The following is a 22,964-nucleotide window of genomic DNA, read 5'->3' on the forward strand; positions in this document are numbered from 1 at the left end:
CATTAAATTAACAAAATACATTGTTTATTAAGAGGTGCAATATGGTAACCGTATAAATGACATCGGGTTGATAAATGCAAAAGAGATGAAGCCTGCTGCAAATCACAATAGCAGGACCTGTACATTCAGTATACAGAAAATAAAATACTTTACATGCCCAGCAAGTCTAAGGCCTCAAATAAAGAGTTGTCCAATACTACCAGTAGGTGACGACAAAGGATCACATAACTGGGAACTCAGCTTTCCAGCAGTCATTAAGCTGCTATGGACAATGAGAAAAATGTATGTATGCAACTGAATTACATCTGATGTAAACTGCTACATCACATTCCAATTACAATGCCATTTAAGCAATTCTTCTCAGGCTTAGGCACATTGCAATTCAATACCTTTCATCATTATAGACATTTGTACTCTACAAAATGATTACCTGCTTAAAATATTGGGCTCCTGTATTGCTACATTAAGTTTACCCAATATGGCCCATTACAGCCTCTGACCATTATTGAATTCACAAGCTCTCTGATACGGTTTGCAGCTCCTGGGTGCATCGTAGCAGTTTATGTTCATGGGAACAGCTTACCAAATGGAAAAGCGTGAACGGCGCCCCAATAGTCCCGGTCAGCCCAGCTCCAGCTTCTTACCAACAAAAGAGCCAAATGCAAAATATCATATGAGAAGGGTACAGAGTCATGAAAAGATCAGTACATCTACACTGACCAATGTAAAATATTTTTAGAAGCTTATTGCCAAATAAAACTAGAGGAGGAGTTCTAATGGTGAATACAAATAACCCACTTCCTGTCTATAAACTTTTTCATGTGTGTGGTTCCTCTGCCATTCTCTGAATCCCAAACCTTTAAGTAAATGGAAAGTACAGCCAATTCTATTTATATCTTCCTTATAATAAAATCATTGCGCTATAGCTTATGTGAGCTTCAATAGGTTTATGGGAATCCTAATTAGTTATAATAGTAACTCTACATTTTAGATTTGCTGGTCCTATAATTATTACCTATTGTGGTTTGTATGTTATATGCCAAACTATTATAAGAAAAATAAATTATACCCTTTTCCAAAGATTAGATATTTATAGAGGAAGTTCCCTGGCCTTCATGTTACAAGTTTTCTAAAAACAAACAACTTCTTGAGTTTATTTTAAGCTAGTTGTAAAATATTAAAGGTTGTTGGTTGCTATAAGCTTTGTGCATTAATGGATTGACTAGACACTGCGATACATCACAGGAAGCTGAATTAGGCAAACAGGATAAACAAGTATTAATGGGACTTTGCATAGTAACAAAGATAACCTAATGCAATGTACTAAGAATTTAATGGTGCACATTATTATTTTATTTTCATTTTATTTTTTTTTTTAAATTGGAGGCCATAGTTTAAATAGTTTTGGGTTTGGTTTGATCACAAAGTCGAATGTCTTACTGGGCTGTGTTGTGGTGGGGAAAAAAAATGAAAATATAAATTTTTTAAGGGTTTCTACACAATCTCTGTCATGTAACATCTACGGTATAAAGTGGCACTGGTTTCAGTTCAAATTTCTATCAAAAGTGGCACCTTATGACTGGCATCCTATAACACGTGTCAACATTACAGTACAAACCAGTCAAGCTGCAAGCTGATAATGTTTAATATACAGCATGTATCAACTCATTCCTGTATCCGAAATCTTGCTTTACAATGTCAGCCGTTCAGAAGTACAATATACATATAAGGAGAGACTGCCCATGCACGTTTAACCATTTTCTTAGGGTTCAAATATTTAGAATTACAACACCTCTCTAGATGCAATACAGGGACATAAAGCTCATTTGCTAGGCTTAGCTACCCTGGTAATTTTATTCATTTTGATTTTAAAGCCATATGCGGAGAGCAAGGAACCTTATATTAATTATCCCTTTCACACCAATGCCTGCTTTCTAAACATGGATGGCCAGCATTTAAGTATTTCTTGCTAAAGATCCTGTCAAGACAACCTGATATTAAAAAGGCTCAATGTATGTCTATAACCAAAGCTTTTCTTCTTCATTTTGGATAAAATAGGTGAAGGTTAGAACCCCTATTAGATTCTTTCGCTATTAGAGGCTTCATTAGGAAATGAGGGGAGATCTCTGTAACAGAACCCCGGATAGCTATAATCCTTCCCCACTCTTAAAAAAAAGTTTTTGGCTTGACATTTTTTAAAAAGCATAAAACCAAGAACAGAGTCAGCAGGGACAGGTTTTTACAGTTCCCCATGTTTAACTGTAATCCAAGCACAAAATCCGGAAGAAGTAAACAAGGTCTGTGTGTAGAAGCCATTTATGTGCACTGACCCAATCACAGCAGTACAGACACCTAGTCAGAAATTGACATTTATGAAGATTCACAAAGTAGCAGTCTGAAATAAGAAACATAAATAGAGCACACAACTATATAATTGCTAAAAATGGATACAGAAAAGTATGATGACCGAATGATGAACTGGTCTCTTGTGAAGGCAGGCTTATTGGTGGTGGGTCAGTTTCCAAAATGGCTTCTTCTTGGATAAAATACATGAAACAAACTATTTGGGAAGCAAGAAACCCATAGGACATTTGCTGTGTAAATAAGACACTTCATTTTAAAAAGGCAACTTTTACCAATAAAACTGTGGTCATTTAGGAATTTCTCCTGCTACCACAGATATCAAATGATTCTTCTGCGATACAGCAAGCAGTTGTGGTTATGATCGCTATGCGCAATATGGACTTTTTATCCATTTGGTACCAAGTAGGAATAAACTTGTCATTTGCAGACCATTATTAGATTTTTAGCGCTCCCCTGATCTACGAATGTTACATTATGATTGACATGCATAGGGCCTCCCTGCTAACTCTGTTACACTTCCATTGTTAATAGAAGGTAATACTGGATTTGCCCCCTGGCGGGTTCAGGACTCTGTTGTGGGAACGTGGCCGGGGTCCTAGGTGAGGTTCGTGTTTGGAAAGGTCCATTTCTGGCATCACAGGCTGCTTCTCCTCCTTCACCACTGGTGTCTTCACTTCCGGTGTTGGCTCTGGTGTGGGTGCTGGAGGCGGAGGGGGTGGCTGTTCAGCTTTCACTGGAAGACATGGATCACCAAATGTGCTTAATGCTTAAAGATTAAAGAATGAAAAGCAAACCCAGAAATATATATACTATCCTTATCTAAAATATATATTTACTACTATTTTCTCACTGGAACTACAGGGGGAACTTCAAAACTGGTTGCTATAAGCAACACAACCACTTTCCTATTCAGTGTTTTTTTTTTTTTTTTTTTATTAGCACCTTAACATATTGTCAAAAACATCTCACAGGTTGTTTAAAAAGGGATTTATATGATGTTTTATTAAGTACATTATTCACAGTTCCTTCCCCCTCAAAGGGTCTCAAAAGGTTTCAATCACTACCACCCAACACACTGTAGTGATGGTCAACCTATTGATAAAGGGGACTCCAGAATGGGCCTGCATGTAACACTACAGAAGACAAAGACTGAACATGCTACTAGAGATTGTTAGACTCTGGTGGTGCTGCTGCAGTTCAGCGGGTGCAGAAATGCTACAGGAGAGGATATGAGACTGCAGACATGCTAGCAATGCAGTGTGCACAAGCTAGAAATGCAGTGTGCACAAGCAAACTCATCAGGATGTTCACCCTATCTTCATCTGGGTTAGGGATCTTCACCCATTGTACACCAACCTTGTCAAACAGATTGCAAACATACAGGAATCCTTTGTCTCCAGGATTCTTGTATCACAGCTAACAAATAAGGGTAATAAATAGTTAAAACTAAAATACATTTATGTATATTGTTTGTGAGGTTGGGCTGTACTGACCTGGTTTGGTATTGACTGGAATTTCTGCTTGTTTTAAAGAGATGTTATCCTGTAAAAGACAAAATGGTTCATTTACAGAGGTTTAACTAGAATAACTGTATATAGAATATAGTACATGATGCATGTAGCAATACAACGCTTTAACTGTATATAGGATCTCAGAAGAGAAGCAATAAACAGCATCAAAGGACTATGTAAATAGGAGTTAATATAAGAAATTTGCAATTATTTGAATAACGCAAATGTACATTTAAGAGAAACTGTGCTTTGTGTTCATGCAAGTCTAAGCAACATGGTGCCTTTATTGCCGACCTCAACATACCCTTACATTTACATGACTATCTTGCACATGCCCATGGACTCCTGTGTAATCTGGCACTGTCACATGGAGTGTAACACATGCACCAATGTACCAGGTATCTCCCTTTGTTAGCACTAGGACTGAAGCAGCACTGGAGCAAAGAGCAGTATGTGCTGCCAGAAATGGTGCATGATAATGGTTAAAGCAGATCTTCTGCTAGGTTGTGAATAAAATTTGGGTAATAGGCACCATAAACAAGTACATGCATGGGAAATTTTAAAAACTTGGTTACCTTTGGTTTATTTGGATGTGCCTTTGGGCTTGTTGGTAGTTGTCCTTCACCAAAGATATCGCTGGTTTTTCCTCCTGGTGGGTTCTGCTTTGATACTACCTGGGCAGGTTGTTGATCCTGAAATATACCACTTGTCTTACCACCTATTGGGGAAGCAAACACAACAGATTACCCAGGAGAATTACTCCTTACTTAACCAGGAAAAATAATTCTGCAAACAACCAGGCAATGTAGTGGTTAACTAGAGCCAACACTACTAGATGACAGCCAGCAGACCTAGAAGTCACATGAAAAGTTACTGCTCTAGTAACCAGGATTATGCCATCTGCCCTGTAATGTTTGCAAGGCTTTTGGGTATTCATTATAGAATACAGGAAAAACACAACACCCAGTGTGTGAACAAGAACCTGCACATTCTGGACACTGCGATGCGGATCCTGTAATACAGATAGCATGTAACAGCTCCCATGATACTTGCACATCTGGCCATTTCCTGGAGTCTTGTTTGCGTTACACCCAGCACATATGTACAATGTGCAAAGAAGATCCCAGTGTGAGAACCCTCATGGTGAAAACTTCTGCATGAAACTTTACAACCCAGAGAAAACAAAGATAATAATTTCCTTTTTTTTTTAAATCACAAATGTGAATCTGACCAGTGGCTGAAAGGCTGCAATAAACATTTAAAAATGAATGAAAATAATGTGTTGGCTCACAAGCCACCGACTATGAATCTTGGGAATATGGATTTGAATAGAATGGTTATGGCCTATACACAGAGCTCAATGGAGTCTTCCCCTATAGATCCACCAGTGCACATAAGCAATTGAGCAGCGCAGAGCTTTTGTACTGAAATGTGTAGTAAATGTGTAATTGCAAAAAAAAAAAAAATGTATGTATGTGTATATTTGGGTGTGTGGGTGCCCGAGCTGGTTTACCTATGACACAACCAACTGGCAGCAGTAAATTTGTTGCATGTTTGTCCCCGTACAATAGAAATGTCAGATTTTTATTTGATTAAACATGCAATAGATAAAAATGTAAAGCCAACTCCCGGAAACAGTTGCATGATGGTTGGTAAGTAGGCAGGACAAAGCATTGGAATCACCCAGCAGAAGGTTTCCGCTGAGTTAAGGATGAGAGAGCTGCAGTTTGTGCTGAGCTGGTACTGGAGCTCTTCCTGGAGATGTCTGGTATCAGCAAGTGATCGCTAAGAGCGACTCCTCCACTCCAAGAGACTTATTCCTGGCTTCTATCCAGATGTATGTACAGGAAAGCTGCATCCTGTCTGCACAGACATACTGTTATCCGTTATGGATATTGCTTGGATGTGTACCATGGTAACCTCCTTCCTGGATTGCAGGAAATGCTAACATACCATTCAAATGAATAGGTTTAGATATTCTTAAGGAAGAATTTTAGTCTGTGGGGCAGTGTATTTTGAATCTTGTAAATTCTGCAAACCGTATATACAGTTATGGGAGAATATATGAATATATATATACACACATATATATATTTTTTTTCATCATATTTTAGTATGCGACACTGGCCTTTTGCATTTATTGGTCATTGGACAGACAAGGTTCCTTGCATAAGAGAATCTGGTCTCACATTACAGACTCATTCAACCTGCAAACCAGACTAGTTGAGTCATGCCTTTCTACAAATATTTCAGTATGGCATGTGGTGTCATGGAAATCACTCAGTTCTCCAATTTGTTTATGAATAGAGAAATAGGACACAGGCGCGTCATGTGTCAATCATTCATTTCTATTCACAAAGATAAAAAGGGAAGTATGCTTTAAATGTTGTAACAATAGGAATGTCTGTGCTCCTTATACAAGTTGGGGGAGGGTGCAGCACTCCAAAACTTGCTTGTTGTCTCAATATAATACACTGCATTGCCCTGCTCTATTTGGGGGGGCAACTGGTAATGGTTTATTATTAAACCGTATTTATATAGCACCAACATACTACGCAGAACTGTACATCTACTGGTCCATTACAACATTACGGGTCCAACTCTTCACCAAATAAATACAAACCTGGAGGGTTGGACCTCTTTGGTACGTTTTCAGCCTCTGCGGCTGACCCAAAGATATTGGAGGCCATCTTGTGTTGTCGGCTTGAAACAGAGACTTCTTCAGAACCACCAAAAATGCAGCTTGATCCACCTCCTGGCGGCTTTAAGACTCTGGAAATACAGAAACACAAATATAAACCACTTTGTATAACTAAGGCACACAAATATACACAGGTGCATATGATTAAAGAGGGAACTTCTGCTGTTTTTTTCCTTTTAAATCCTTTCCTCCACCAAGGCCCGTGTTGTAGATCATTGGTTTGCTGCAAAGCTTGCTACAGCATTTGACTCTTCTGGGAGTAATAGAGGAATCCTGGATTCCTCTGTGTCCTGCGGTTCCATAAAAATGCCTGGACTTCCTCTGCACACTGTGGTTGGTTCTGTGATGCCTGCATGCTCGGGTTCCAACCATCACCATATTACAAGAGGACACAGTATTTGTGTAGAAGCAGGGGGACAAAACTATAGCAAGCAGAGGGGAGCCAGGCATCCGAAACACCCTGCAGAGTGTTAGAGGATAAAAATATTTTAGCCACCACAGTTCTAAAAGAAGTAAAAATGAGTGAAGCAAAGAAAATATTTATCAGACGAATGATTTGATGGGTAAACCACATACATTTTACACCGCTCAACCGGTAGTGTACTGGCACAAATTGCTGGTCTCTTGATATTTCCTCTGCTGTACTGAACAAAACACATCATTCGTTTTTATAAAACAAAGAAAAGAACTATAAAGGGTGTTTTTTGCGTTAGATAGGATAAACTGTTTCCATACAAGCACCCAGTACGGAACTGTAAAGCTCTAAATATACAGTTCTGATAAACCCCATATGACACAGAGGTATCTGGGCTGAACTGAGGGCTCTGACCCCTGAGCTGACGTTCAGTATGACTGCACCGGGATGAGTTGGCAGTCACGTAACAATCTAAAAGTACTTTGAGATAATAAAATTATAGGGCAGCAGGGGATCTCTGCCAAATCAGAGTGTGTGGGGAAGGGCTGAGATATAAAACCTTCATGCACAGCAATAAATGGTTTCAGCTTGTTACTCCTAAGACATTGATAGCTTTCAACTAAGATATTGCAGCCATTTTACAATTACAGACAGATTGTCCAACTCTAAATGCTTGACAAGCAAACAATGACAATATCTCTGCAGGCTTCAACTTTGTACAATGAAAAGACTTTAGAATAATTTTGTATTTGAGATTCTGTTCATGATAAAAAGATAAAAAGTTATGAATTAGGTAGAGGAGGCAACATATACCAGGGACGAAGTAGCCCCCCAAAAAAAGGAAATAACCGGTAAACTTTAAAAAAAATTTTTTTAACAAGTTAAGAAAACTTGCACTGCAGAATCTATTGATGGATTTTATATCCAATGACAAAGCACATAATCCACACTGATCAGCACACTCTGCATTGTTGTTGAAAATAGTTACAGGACAAGTCTACCTGCCTGTATTATCCCAATAATTGATGATCAAACTTTATAGGAAGGAATAGACTTGAGTTTATAAGTAATGGGTGCTGAAAGATTTCAAATTTACTCTACAATATGCCAAATGTTTTTCCTAACCCATCGTTTTCAGTATTTAGCAAACTATAGATATTATAAGTCAGTGTTTACCAACCGGGGTTCCTCCAGAGGTTGATAGGGGTTTTGTAGCACAGTAAGGGATACCAATGATCTTTTTGGCTATGTATGAGGCATTCTTCCCACTGGCCAACAATCTAATATAATGTGAGCTGTGAATATAGTAATTATATTAGGGATTCCCTGAAGACCTGAAAATTATTTGAAGGTTTACCCCATGTTAAAAAGGTTGAGAAAGGATGTTTTAGGCTTTTTAGTTACCTGCAGACATACAATGATGGTTGGATAAGCATAAACAAGCAGCATGTAGGGATGAGCAGAACATGCATGTCATTAGATTGTGAGCACATGTGAGGGACAGTTGGCGACATGACTATAGACTTTGTAAAGCGCTGCTTAATGTGTTTTAGCTGGGCGCACCACCTGGCAATTTTCAAGTAACTTGGTTGTTTTTGGGTGGTTACTGATAAGTTGGGTCACGATACAGGGGCTGCCACTCACCTACAATTTCATTCCACCCAGCTTAAAATTTCTTGGTTGAACATTGTCCGCTATATAAATACTGTATAATAATATTAAAAAATATTAATATTGGTGTATGGAGAAAGGAGCAGGAACTAATTAGATGTCCTGGCTGCTGACTGTCTTTTAGGCATAAGAAGAAATCCTACCAAGCCGACATCTCCAAGAGGAGTTGACCAGGAGGTGACTGCAGAGATCAGAATGCACACACAAAGGAATCCAATCCCTTCATTCAAATCATTTTATGTCTAATCATGTTAAGCAAACTACTGGGTGGTCTTTTTATTGTTATATGGCAGCTGTGACATGTTTGCTTTAGGGTAATAAACTGGATGGAATGCTGGGGTTAAGTAGTCACTGTCAGATATTTAGCTTCTGATCAATAAACAAGATATATATAGCTGAAGTCACTTTCTATTATATGCATGCTACAGATTATTTGCCACAAAGCTGCCACATTGTCCATAGTATATTTGGAAAAGCCAGTGTGGGTCCAGTCAGAAGGTAAAAATAAACACAATGTAATACCTTGGGCCACAGAAATGTACTGCTCCACCAGGACACAATGTTACAATGTCAGAGATTACACAAGGAAGGGAAGAGATGAGAGCCACCACTAACAGTGCTTCACCTACAATTATTATTATTCAGTATTTGTATAGCGCTGACCTAGCCATGTCACCAGCTGTCCCACAGAGGTGCTGACAATCTAATGTCCCCACCATAGTCATATGCCATTAATACAATGTAAAGTCAATTTTGGGGGAAGCCAATTAACCTAACTGCATGTTTTTGGAACGTGGGAGGAAACCGGAGTACTAGTGCTGCAAAGGCCAGAGTGCTAACCTCTGAGCCACCCTGCTGCCCTAATGCGACAAACGCTGAAATTCGTTACCAAATCTAGTAAGTAGCATATTCTTAAAGAAATTTATCAGGGTGCCAATATAAGAAGGAACAAACAACCCTATGTTAAGGAAATATTGTTGTACCCTGCATACCACTATATTGAGGTCTATAGTACAGCACAACAAAAGGATTTAGCATTGTGCACATTAAGTGTCATTACTGAACCAATAAGTTTTACAATCAAAAAAGTACTGTTTTTACAAAAAAAAAAAAAGTCTAGAGTTTATTTTTTTCTATTAAAAACAAATGGCAATGATCAGCTCACTCTGCATTCCTCAGACCTTAGATAAACCCATCACATTCTATATTATCATATGTTGCTGCATCTGTGATTAGTTGAGCTACAAGAAGCACCAACCAGTAAATAAAGATCAGCAAATGCTTTTCGAGAACTCTAGCACACCAAGGCCACTAGGAGGGCGATGAAGTGACTCTAGCCTCGAGAGAGTTTGGAGTTTACAGTTGAATTATATTTAAAAGTGAAGAATTCCTAAGTGATCTGAATAATTTAGAAATGATACCTTTACCCTACAAAATGCACCCTTGGTCCAAAATTCCTCCTAAAAAATATATCCATACTTTCAGGTATGTGACGGTGACTGGGCACTTCTCTTCCTACAATCTTATAGCTGAATATCTGCACTGCTGCCTTTACTTGTATAAAAGATTACCTCATATTCATCAACATTCCTTTTATTATTGTAAATATTAAACAGGATTTATATAGCGCCAACATATTACGCAGCGCTATACATTAAATAGGGGTTTCAAATGACAGACAGAGACACAGAAGGAGAGGACCCGGCCCCAAAGAGCTCACAATATAGGAGGTGGGGGAAGTAACACACAATAGGAGGGGAGATTTGTAGTGGTGGGAAGTAGTGATGGTTTCAAAAGACAGAAGATGGATAGGCAAGTTTGAAAAAAAATGGGTTTTGAGTGATCTTTTAAAATGGGCAGAAAGTAGGAGCAAGTCGAATAGGACGAGGAAGACCAATACAGTAAGTTTAGGGCAGCTCTAGAAAAGTCTTGTAGCCGTGTGTGTGTGTGTTGAGGTTATGAGTGAGGAAGTAAGTAGTGAGTAGTTAATAAAGGAGCCAAGAGGAGTGAAGAGAAGAGGTCAATGGAGGAGCGAAGAGAGCGGCTAGGTGAATAATTTTTTACCAAGTCAGAAAAGTAAGTGGGACAATAACTGTGGAGGGATTTGAAGTCAAGGCACAGGGGCCTGAATTTGAATTGAAGGTGAAATGAAAACCAATGAAGAGAACTGCAGCACAGGAGAAGCGGTGGGAAAGATGGATGAGTCTGGCTGCAGCATTCATAATAGATTGTAGAGGAGAGAGTCGGGTTAGTGGAATACCAGCGAGAAGGATGTTACAGTAGTCCAGATGAGAGATAAGATCATGAACGAGGAGTTTGGTGGTCTCTGGGGACAGGTAGGGGTGGATTTAAAAGATGTTGTGTAGGTGAAAGTGACAGGACCTGGAAATGTTCTGAATATGGGGGGTAAAGAAAGCAGAATCAAAGATGATGCCAAAACAACGTGCCTTAGGGGAGGGAAGAATAACAGTGATATTAACAGTAAGAAATATGTCAGGGGATATTTGGAAATTGAAGGGGGGAAGATGAGTTCTGGTTTATCCAGATTGAGTTTCAGGAATTGGTCAGACATCCATGATGAGATGGCTGACAGGCAGCATGAGACCTTATCCAGGACTAAGGGAGACAGGTCAGGGGTGGACAGATAAATTTGAGTGTCATCAGCATACAGATGGTACTGTAAGCCAAAGGAGGATATGAGACTACCGAGAGAGGAGGTGTACAGATAAAAGAGAACCGGTCCAAAGACTGACCCTTGGGGAACACCAACAGGGAGGAGAGTGGGTGAGGAGGACTTACCATTGAAAGAAACTTGAAAGGAGCGGTCAGACAGATAGGAAGCATACCAAGCAAGAGAGATAAGACTATCTAGGTCTTAAAAAAAAAAACTTGTTCTGACCTACAGACAATATTGGGTTCACTTGTTAGAATGCTCCCCATGGTGTTTATACTTACACTTCCCAAATGCCCTGCTGACCTCATACAACACTACAGCCCATAAAGATTCCTGTGCAAGTTTCAATTTTCAAAGTCCAAACAAACAAATCAGTTCAGGACATCGTTCTGCTTCAGTCGGTCTACATTAAAATTCTGGGTTAGAAACTAGTGAAAGGTTTATGTTTAGAATGGATAATCTAACCTTACATCATCAGAGCTCAAGGAGCGGGGTAATCCAGGTGAAGCACTGTATTTCCTGGATTAGTACTTTTTTTTCTTTAAACCCATAGAAAATGCTGAAGTGCCCAATCGGTCAACTATTTCAACTTAAATCTAACCTAAAATTGGATTTTACCAGCAAGCTCTATACAAAGGGTTTATTTAAAAGCCAACTTTTAAGAAAGAGCTCAGAATCACTTCAATAAACAAAGATGGGGTATGCAGGCGGTAAAAGCACTTCTGGTTTCATTTAACCTCTGACGTGGTAACTTAATATTGGCATGACCAACAAAATAGTATGAACAGAAGGGGTCCTCCCTGTCTGTAGCTCCAAAAAACGAGACAAGACTAAGTTAATAACCTTTTTACATGGATAATATTGTGTGAAGTGACAGAACTAGGTGTGGATCAAACAATAGACTTATGTACTGATAACAGGCTGAGAAATCTGACACAACCCATAAGAACTGTGTGTGTGCATTGCAGGACAGAAATAAATGTGTGCAGCAAATGATAGTAAAGTGGATCTGTCCTCTAGGGGAATGAATGCGAAAGAGGAAATATCTCCTGGTCTGTGTCCAAGCTTTCTTCAGCATGAAGACTGCTTTTAGCCAAGGAGGAAGTGGCTTTATGAGAACAGAAATTGACGTAGACAACAATTTTCACTGTAACTAACACTTTAAAGTTACCATACCCTCAACACAGGCCACTTTATTATTTCTTTTCTAACAAAGTAAATCAATTCTGTTTCAATCTGCAATCACAAATTACTTTTAAAAGCCCAAATTAATTTGAAAGTCTCTATCTTCCAGCAACAATATGTAACATATGGGTTGGATTATCCAGATTCCCCACCACTGAATTTTAGCTTTAGTTTTAATTGCATCTAATAAAAAATAAAAAATTTTTTTAAAAAACTTGACAAAGTCGCGGGCATTTTTCCTTCACATTGGATATAAATCCTTTTCATATGGAAACAAAGAGGTTATGCTTGACATTCAATCTGGAACAAGCTTATACTAAAGAAAGAGGCATACATTTTTATTTTATATAGAAAAAAAATCTTATGCCTCTTTCTCTATTTGTAGCCATCTGAGTTAAATTTCCAATGGTAACCTTTTTGCGCAGGCTAGCAATAATAATAGCAATATTCTTCTGACAATCCAACCATTCAAGTCAATGCCTTGGGTTAGCAAGGAAAAGTACAGCTGAAAGGGAGTGCTAGAAATGCCAGATATGGCCAATGCGGGGCTAAATCTTATGAGTGGCAAGCCACTGAAACTCCCTCTTCATTAAAATAGCGCCGCTACTAACATTAGTTGCGTCTTCAAAACAGTCCAATGTGGGGCCACACATAGGCCAAGCCCGCTGGTCTAAAGACGCGAGTGATGCTGGGAATTGTAGTAGTAGCGCTATTTCAATGCAGTTATGGGCCAGCTACAGTTTATATTTAGGATTCCTTTAGGGGCGCAAAACAAAAAAATTTTTGACACCCCTGATCTAAGCATAATATAGCAATTCTTGGGAGAAAAAAAAAAGGGAACAGACATTTTCATGGCTAGTATTAAAAGAACCAAACCATAGGCAGGGGGATGGTGTTGCCTGCACAGCCCCACTGTCCTTAGGCATTGCTCTCAGCCACGCAACACACAAACAATACAGTTCGGCTTGCCAATTATCACTTGTGCTGCTAAAGAGAGGAGCAGGAAATAAACATTAGGAAATACTGACAGCACCATGTTAAGAGGAGGAACAATAGTGATTGTGGCCAGTTTACTAACCTTCCAAAATAATTGTTCCTTTCCCCAGGGGCAAGTATAGGAGCCAATAGCCCAATCAAGCCAACAATTGTCTAATGGATGATGGCATAGGCATAAAGATACAAATAAAAGTTACTCAGCATCTGCCTGTGAGATCCATTGCTGGGTAATCTTGAAATATTCCATGTAAAGTTTGAGATTCAAAGCAGAAACAAATATCCTAATAATTTCCCAAAAACACATCTGCTTTTTTTGTTCCTTTGTAACAGGGAGCCAAGCAGGAAATGCCCTTGGTTCCCAATATTGGAAGCATTCCTATGTTTCTCCTGTCAAGCTATGTTTTAAAAAAGTGCACAATGTGTCTGGTTTATTAAAGTTTCCCAAGACTAAGGTGGGTGGAGTATAAAGGAAGAACTTGGGCGATGCAGCAAATCTGGAATGCATTCCTTATAAAACATTTGCCATTACTTGGCAAATGTTTTCAATCCTAGACCAGATTAATTCCAGGTTTGTTGGATCACCAAGGTTCTCCCATGATAGCCTTTCTTCTCAGGGTTTTATAAGTCAGGCCCAACATATTGGAGTGCCTACGGACACCTCTGGGTCAGTAAATGGGATGCATACAAGGCAAGAAATATGGGTGGACACTTAAATGCCTTTGGCTGGTATTTAAATTCACAAATCCTAATATTTGTGTCAACAGCTAAATAGAATAAAGAGAATTTTGTACATTATGGGAAACATAATTTTACAATGCAGCAGCAGTCGAAGAATATGGTGATATTTGCAGACAGCAGTAGCCTGGACAAAGTCCAGTCTCTGTGCGGATAGCTTAGCAGGTTATATTTTGGTTTGCTTCCAGACGAGATAATAAAAACAGATCTGCGTCTTGCTGTCTGCATCCAGTTCTACTACTTTACAAACTTCCCATTTACTTTCTATATCACAGCCACTGTACACACTCCCATGTACATTAATCACTAAAGGAGGCAGATTTATATAACACTGCACAGATACAAAGCAGAGGAACTCAAAACATTAAATACAATTAATATTTTATTGCTTCCGGCACTACAAGAGGAAACCAGTGCAGAAAAGCCATGAAGAGTTATTCCCATTTAGAGACAATTTTTGAAGAATTAAGTTCATTTATTAAAATAAAGGCATGGGATCATCAGCAGTGATGGTTACCATACATCAATTAAATAGAACAGGAAATCCAGCCGTACAATATTCAAATCACTAGCTCACCAATGACAACAGCAATCTGGTGGATGAACATTCGTCACCAATAAGTTAAATAGAATGGTTCTCTTTACAGGCAGTAATATACAGAAACCAGAAAATGTATAATCCAGATGTTTTTGGTGAAATATATTTTCCCTATGACACCATGACAGGAAATAAAGAAATGTGGGGTGCAAGGTAAAAGGTAACAATGACATGTTCCTATTACTCTCCCCACTGTAAAATAGATTTTCCGTTAACATCCAATCTGTCACCAAGACAGGAAAAAGGTTTAATCTCACCAATGGGAACTAAGGAATCAAAATTGACATCGATCCTGACCCCTGTACTCTACTATCTAAAGAAAAAAAACCTTGGCTGCAGCTGGCCAATTACACCAAAAATTCCCCAAATTAGTTGCTTGTATTAGAAGAGGTATCATACTTCCCTCTCCAGGTTCCATAGAATTATTAGAATGTGTCACTTCTGACAGCGCTCGCTATCCCACCATGTACTAGGGTTCCTTTTACTCACAGGGAATAAAGACAGTGACACCGAGGGAGGAGAGGACCCTGCCCCGAAGAGCTTACAATTTAGGAGGTGAAAGAAGTAACACACAATAGAAGGGGGGGATTCTATGTAACTAAAATGCCTTTGCATTATAAAATACATAACGTAAATGGTTTACTCTTCTTCTAAGCAAGCTGCTGTAGTCCAGGTCATGAAGTTGTAGAGAACAGCACCCTGACTCCAGCTAATTGCTGATCACACCCAATTGTCCCCTGCAGAGCGGCGCTGCCTGATGCTGGCATCTCCCATAGCATGAAAACCATTAAACACAACACGGGAGCACTTCCCAGTCATTGTTCTGTCAGGAGCGAGGCAGCTACCCAAGCAGACATAAGCTCCATTTACAAGCTGCTGACAGCATTACTGTAATTACCCATAACACCAAAAATACACGAGTGACCTGAAAGAACATTTCATCTGCCAGGAGAAAACCACAGAGGTCCCCCAGTGCTACCAGCCAGGGGCTCCTATTGGGAATTCTCAAGGTATAATGAAGTATTGCTGGGTGAGAGGGAACTTATCATAAATTACATTTTAACCTAACTTCCCTAAACTAAATTCATGTGTAATCAGTTCACTAATATATGAGAGACATTGGATTATGAGATCCTCCGACAGGCCGTTAGTAACTTGACTATAGTATTTGGAAAAGCATATTACAAAAATTAAATTCCAGATTATTAAAAATGTATCCTGACCTACTTATATTTTCGTTTTCATGGCACCTAAGGGCTAGTTCAGACAGTTTTCGGTGACGGGCTCAATAACGGGTTCAACTTTTCCTATTCAAGTGAATGGAAGAGGATGGAACCATTTTGCAGCAGCAGATTGCAGTGCAGTTCCAAAAAGTGACATATTGCCTTTGGTGGTAAGGTCACTGCTTAGAATTTGCACCTTAGTCACACCCGAGGGCATATGTGGATGCCCCTGGTGCAGTTTACGGTTCGGCTGGAAATAGCCAGCCAGGTCTGAGAGAGTCCCAAATCCTCCTGGCTACAGGACACCTTGATAGGGTGCCGGCAAAGACATAACATGGGTACAGGCAACTGAGAGCCACCTCAACCCAAATAGTCATCTTGCATAAGGGGACATGTATATGTGAATGGGGGACAATAGGGAAGTGAACACAGCTAGCTTCTTTGCCCAGTCCATTTGAAGAGAAGGTAGATGACCACCTTGAATTCATGGCCAAACTTGAATAAAACAAAGGTCTTTGTGACAGGATTAATCCTTAATAAAATGATACTGAATAAGTTTAACAACATAGAAAGTTATTAGTATGGTAAATTCTATGTGCTATTTTAGTGAATGGGTTCACATATAGCTAAAACTACAATTTATCATTTTTTTTCAATATAATTTTTAGTATAGGACTTCAGATATCAAAAATACAAATACAATGAAAAATATAAAAACACAACATAACAACAACATGTGTTTACATAACTTTGGAGAAGTGAAGTTGAAAAAAATAACAGGTCATTTTTTTTTTACCAAGCTCACCCATGTATACTTTATTTTATTTATTTTTTTAACCTTTCTACAATTTTTCCCCCTCCATGGAAGACAAATCTGTAGGGGAGACACAGACTTATTCCTTCGGTACACACCTTAAACATAAAGCCTTTTGTGCTCAGACTGACTTGTTGAATAAGCCTGATAAATCCTAAGAAATATATACTTGCAGACCAACTAGGTTTTGCCACACAGAACAAAGGTGTATTTACACTGCCGTGTTTCCACGAAGGACATGGAGCAAGAGAAAACATCCAACGTAATACAGCTAGCTCAAAGAACTGATCTCTGGAAGCCGTGCCCAACTAAAGACCGGCAGAGTATATATCACACTTCCTAATTCTGAATTCTAATTCCTCCTTTGAATTCACTGCACACATACAGGTTACAAAGCAAAGCAACAATGTGCAATGCTCCAGAACAAGCATCCCAAAAAATCCAACCCAACCAACTGTATTTTTAATTTTGGTTTTGCCATCTGGAAGCAAACATTAAATACTAAAGTGTTCTTTCTACTTTGATCTGCTGTCCATGGCCAACTCTGAAGGACTTTTCCATTTTATTAAACCGCTGGATAACGCCTCTTTAGATTCCATCTTGGATTTACAGAAAACACTTGAAAACTAGACAGGTTAACAAGGCCCTAAGTGCAGCTTCCATGCTGGCAATGTGTAGGAGGGCAATATAGACACAAGACGCTATGTAAACATTGTTACTGAAGACTAGTGTCTCTACTTCCCCAATGCAAACAAAGCTGACAGCTTGATGTATTACCAAGCTTGGGGCGGTCTTAGTAAAGAGTCCATTGTTGACTACACAGCCCAAAGGAAAATGTCCAACAGCCATGAAGATCACTGATACACTGCTACAATACTATACCAGGGTTCCTCCAAGGGTTGCTACAGTTTTGGTGACACCAATGATACAAGTTAAGAAAAGCTGTACTACACCTTGGAGTATTGGGACACTATAAATATTTACAGTTATTATTAATAAACAGGATTTATTTAGGGCCAACATAATACGCAGCACTGTACATTATATAGGAGTTGCAAATGAAAGATAGATACAGACTGACACAAGAGAAGGAGAGGACCCGGAATGAAGAGCTTACAATCTAGGAGGTGGGAGAAGTCTCACACAATAGGAGGGGGGATATGGAATGGTGGGAAGTAGTGACGGGAGTTACATAGGAGTTACATTTGGTACACACTTCTACATGAAAACAGATCATAACTGGGTACATTTTCTGCAACCAATGGCTTTGGTTCCCATGAATTACAGTGTTCTCCCCAGCCCCTTTTAGCTGGGTGTACCACCCAGCACTTTTCAGTGACCACCTGGCTGTTCTTGAGTGGTTACTGAAATGTCGGGTCACAATTCCGTTTCCTCCCACCCAGCTTAAGAAAAATTCAGGGGAAAATATTGGATTACCACTTTTCCTAACTAGCTGTGCAATCTCTTTAATGAAAGGATGGTTTATAACATCATGGTGCTCATTTAACTTGAAATCATCAGAAATAAAGATCTATACTGTCCTCCAGTTGTAACGTTTGATACATCTGCAGATCTGCCAGCAGTTTTCTTCATCAGTTGCTATTTAACCATCAATCACCAACACAATAAAAGCTTATGTTAAATGACATTCAGCCAAGCTGATGAAATGTCATTAGAAGACTGATCCTACTCATCCTGGTGGTAATGAGTGACAATTGTTACACTCATGAGGGACTTCAAGCCTTGGAAGAAACTTTCAGCTAAACCTACGTACACACTTCCAATTATTATCGTTGGAAAACGAACGACGAACGATCCTGCACGTTATCTACGAACGATCGTATAGCACCGATCCTGCACATAGAGATAACGACACGATCGTTCGTAGATATTGTACACACAATAGATACGATCGTTTGAGCGATAGAGGAACTATGTGCACGACAGGAAAGTGAACGAACGTTCGTTCATTACGCATGCTCAGCCCATGGACGATCAACGAACGATCGTACACACGAACGATGTTCAACGATCGTCGTCCAATCCGATCCGCCGGTCCGGTCGTTCGTTTCCAATGACTTTCCTCGTTCGTCGGCGTCGTTGGTTACTTTTTTTACGAACGATTTTTGCCCAATCGATCGTTCGTTCTGTACGATAAAAATTGGAAGTGTGTACGCACCTTTACAGATCTTAAAATAAGACAGACAAATCCACCACAACTAAGTTATATGTTTGGCTTAGTTTACACTACAGATTGCCATTGAAGCTGAACTCCGGGCATCGCTTCCGTTTTGCACAGAAATTTCTTAATCTAAATTCACTGCACACTGAGCTTCTCACAATGACCATTAAAAGCTGCAACAAGTCAGATACAGTCAAAATTATTTCCAAAAGTATGTGTAGAATCAAAGAGCCCTTTGCTTGCCAGCCCGACCCATCCCTGGTCCACCATTTTCACTAATTGGATTTCAGCATTTTTTATTAGATTTCATCACAGAGGTGTCACCACAACCCCTTAATAAGAAGCCAAGTACCACAACTCAGCAGCCCCTTCCACCAGCCATAATCTGCAAGTACTGCACAGGGACCCAGGTAATCAGAAACAAGGAAAACAAAGTTTTAGATTACCACTGACCTAGCAAGAACAAGCATAGTATATAATACAACACAGTCCATTGCAGGATGATTTTATTTGATTTTAATTGTTTTTTAAACTATTATTTCTCATTCCTATACATAGAATTTTTTTTATAGCTTTTGAAGTAGAACCTGTCAGGGATGAACACCTAAATTTCTGCTTCAGTTCTGCAGGCTTAGCTCTCAGAAATGTGAGGGTGTGTGCGGTTATTCACTTGTATTCTCCTCCTGTTAGATGGTAATTGCTTTTAGGCTCCCTATGGCTGACCTGTTTCCTACATGATCATAGATTTCAGCCCGTCTGTCGGGAAAGGGTAACACGGTCAATTAACAAATCCTTTTGTTTTCTTTCATCACCAAATTTTCTTTGCCTTTGTTGTCAGGTCAAAGCTCAGCCTTGTAAAAACTTCATATAATTGTCACTGGAAATGATCTTTCATAATATTTTCCAGCAGCAGATCAATGAACGAGAGCTGTACACTACCCTACATTGCTCCCCTATAAATCCACCGAAGGCTGCTGTGCAAGTCAGGGACCATTCATCTCGGACAAGAATCACCTGAAGTATGTAGGTTACCATTAGGCAGGAAAGAATTATAGAAGTAAACACTACTGTTAAAATTCAATGGTTCAAACTCAGATTTTAACAGATTTACACTGTGACCGGTTCTCTTTTTATAGTAGCTGCTAAAAGATTTCTTCTATGGCCAGGAAAAGTGAATGTGGAATGAAAAGTACAAATGTAAAAGAATGAATATGGGTGCAACCACCTATAAGTACAATTGGACATTTCTGACACAGCCAAACAATTATTTACAAGTGTGACCATCTACCACCAGCTATATACAATCTGACTGGCTCCTCCATGAGTTTGGTACTTAGACGTTCTAGAATGTCTGTCAGCTTGGAGACATAATTATAGTTAGAAAATGAAATGCTAAAGTCTCCTGTGCCTAGACATCACTATAAAAAGCCAAGTCATATATAAATAGACAGGCTGATTACTATTGCAGAGCATGAATATCAGTTGGCTGTGATCATTTTGTTTGTCAGCCGGGGTAAAACCTCTGAAAAATTGCGGAGCTCAGCAATTGCAAATCACTGTTACATTATTATATATGGGACATATATTAAATGATGGGCTTCCTTTGTATGCAGCCCCCCTCCCATTATATAGAAAATAATGTTCTTCCTATGTCTGAAGCCCCCCCCCCCCTCATTATATAAAAAAATGGGCTTCCTTTGTATGCACCATTATATAGAAAATGGAGGGGGGGGGGGGAGGGGGGAGGGGGGGGGGGCATTATATAGAAAATAATGGGCTTCCCATGTTTGCAGCCCCCCCCCCCGCTGTTTATATAGAAAAGAATAGGCTTCCTATGTATGCAGCTCACCCCCCCCCTTTATATTAAAAATAATGGGGGGGGGCATTATATAGAAAATAATGGGCTACCTATGTTTGCAGCCCCCCACCCATTATATAGAAAATAATGGGCTTTCTATGTATGCAGCCCCCACCCCCCTCCCCCCCACACACGTTATATAGAAAATAATTGGCCTTCCTTTGTATGCAGCCCCCCCCCCTCCATTATATAGAAAATAAAGGGCTTCCTATGTCCCCCATTCTCCTATCTGACATCTCTCAGCTGAGTGCTGGCCTTGGGCAAGATTTCATTTGCAGAACACAGCACATGTTCAGACTTTGCTGCAAACATGAGGATCTGGGGGAAGAATTCTAGACTACAATGGATGGTTTTACACTTCTACGCTGTGACCTGATCAGAATGACATCCAATTTCATTAACGACTGCATGCTACAATTTTCTTTTGGCAGGGATTGCCATGGGAGGCAATGAAGCAATCTAACCACTTGTTGGAAATCGCTTTCCTTGCAGCACATTGATTTATATCCCTTGCAATTGACGTTATTGTGCAGCTAAACGGTTAAACTGCACAGTAGCATTATGAATATTAGGATTAGCTTTGTAATTCAGCCCAGATCATCAGAATGGATGCACGGCTTAGGCGTGGTCTTGCAGTCCTGATAAAACAATGAAATGATGAGCCCTGTATAAAAATGACAGAAATGGCTGGGACACATGTGAGGATAGAGAACANGAAATCAGAGCCCAGGATCTGAGCCTCATCACACACCTAGGGCAGAACAAAGCCTGCTGGAGTCAGCCGCACCTCCTATATAAAGGACAATAGTCTGGAAAATGGCTGGAGGAGGAGGGGGACACCTTTGTGCAAATCACAGATTCCTAAATAGATCAGGAAAAAAAATCTCAAAATATATAAAATGTCACAATGATAAATGACATAGCAACTCCTGGATAGCAGCACATGCCGAGCTGTACTCTGCAAGCCAGTGCATGAGCTGCTCTATCCTGCAAATAATAAAATCATTTAATTGCAGTCACTATCTTATAATGATTTTCAGGCAGATATATATTTATAAATATAATTGTTCAATACATTTGATCTTCAAGGCAATATAGTCACAGCAATATCTGAGCCAAATCTCTTCCTGATTTACAGATCCCTCTCTATCCTGTCACCATTATAGAGATTTGTTATGACTTCCTGTTTCAGTGCTAGGAGTCAGAAGGAATGATTTCTGAGACACATGGTAGAGGGGTTTGCTGTGCATGCACCTTCCTGTTCCAGTGACCCCATTCTTCACATTAATTGACTTGTTGTCACCGATAGCAAAAGAAATCTCAGCAAAGCTGGTCCAACCCTGGACACAAGAGCTTGCAATCCACTTTCAGCATCCCCAGATGACAAATATCCACAGAGTCAGCCACTAGACAGCAGGCATGGGACATCAATGTGCTGGTGAACCTCAAGTCCCAGCAGGCCCTGGCTGCACTGTACTACACCCAAACCAGACAGAGGTCCACCCAGCCTCACCCACTTCCCCTGGAACCCCTAGGCCCATGACTGACCTGGAGCTAGGCTTGCTTTCGGACTCCAGGCCCTGGAAGGTGTGTGTGGAAGTCATATTGGTGCAGAACTCCCTACAATACGTCCACACGCCAAGACAGCCGCAACCGAATGCTCACTACAAGGAAAAGCCCCGGTCAGCGCGGGCTGCCAGAAGATTTGTCTCCTTGACTGTCCGTCACCATTCTCCACCAATCATAAGCGAGTCCTCGAAGAACCCACCGCCTCTCACTGCCTTGTCGCTGACTGGTCAGCTGTCTTACGTCTACACAACGTCAATCAACACATTTGGCCTTTTCTGATTGGATGATGGGCGGGGTACTAAGTAGATGTCTCGGCCCTTTGTAGAAATGGCGTGCACTGATTGGCTATGAAGTACCTGCCCCTGATGAATGACGTAATGCAGAAGTGCGGATGAAAGTTCTTTAGTGTTACATTCCATATGGAGGAGGAAATCAGAAACATGCAGGGCAGCAGGGTCATGGGGAGCC

At 39.9% G+C, this 22,964-nt stretch overlaps 1 protein-coding gene and 1 non-coding gene across 2 annotated transcripts; both read right to left on the reverse strand.

Moving 5' to 3' along the window:
• Positions 1 to 2: 2 nt before the first annotated feature.
• JPT2 (Jupiter microtubule associated homolog 2) lies at positions 3 to 22,634 on the reverse strand. Its single transcript, XM_072417678.1, has 5 exons — positions 22,476 to 22,634; positions 6,499 to 6,647; positions 4,451 to 4,593; positions 3,858 to 3,906; positions 3 to 3,097 (listed from the first exon to the last, which is right to left on the reverse strand). Exons 1-5 carry the CDS (start codon positions 22,529 to 22,531, stop codon positions 2,889 to 2,891), a joined length of 606 nt encoding a protein of 201 aa, XP_072273779.1. The 5' UTR covers positions 22,532 to 22,634; the 3' UTR covers positions 3 to 2,888.
• On the reverse strand, positions 9,875 to 10,006 carry LOC140336146 (small nucleolar RNA SNORA3/SNORA45 family). The gene has a single exon (XR_011921811.1). It is a non-coding gene; the product is annotated as a small nucleolar RNA SNORA3/SNORA45 family (small nucleolar RNA).
• Positions 22,635 to 22,964: the final 330 nt, after the last annotated feature.

This window comes from Pyxicephalus adspersus, chromosome 7 (genome assembly GCF_032062135.1).
Source record: "Pyxicephalus adspersus chromosome 7, UCB_Pads_2.0, whole genome shotgun sequence".
NCBI lineage: Eukaryota > Metazoa > Chordata > Amphibia > Anura > Pyxicephalidae > Pyxicephalus > Pyxicephalus adspersus.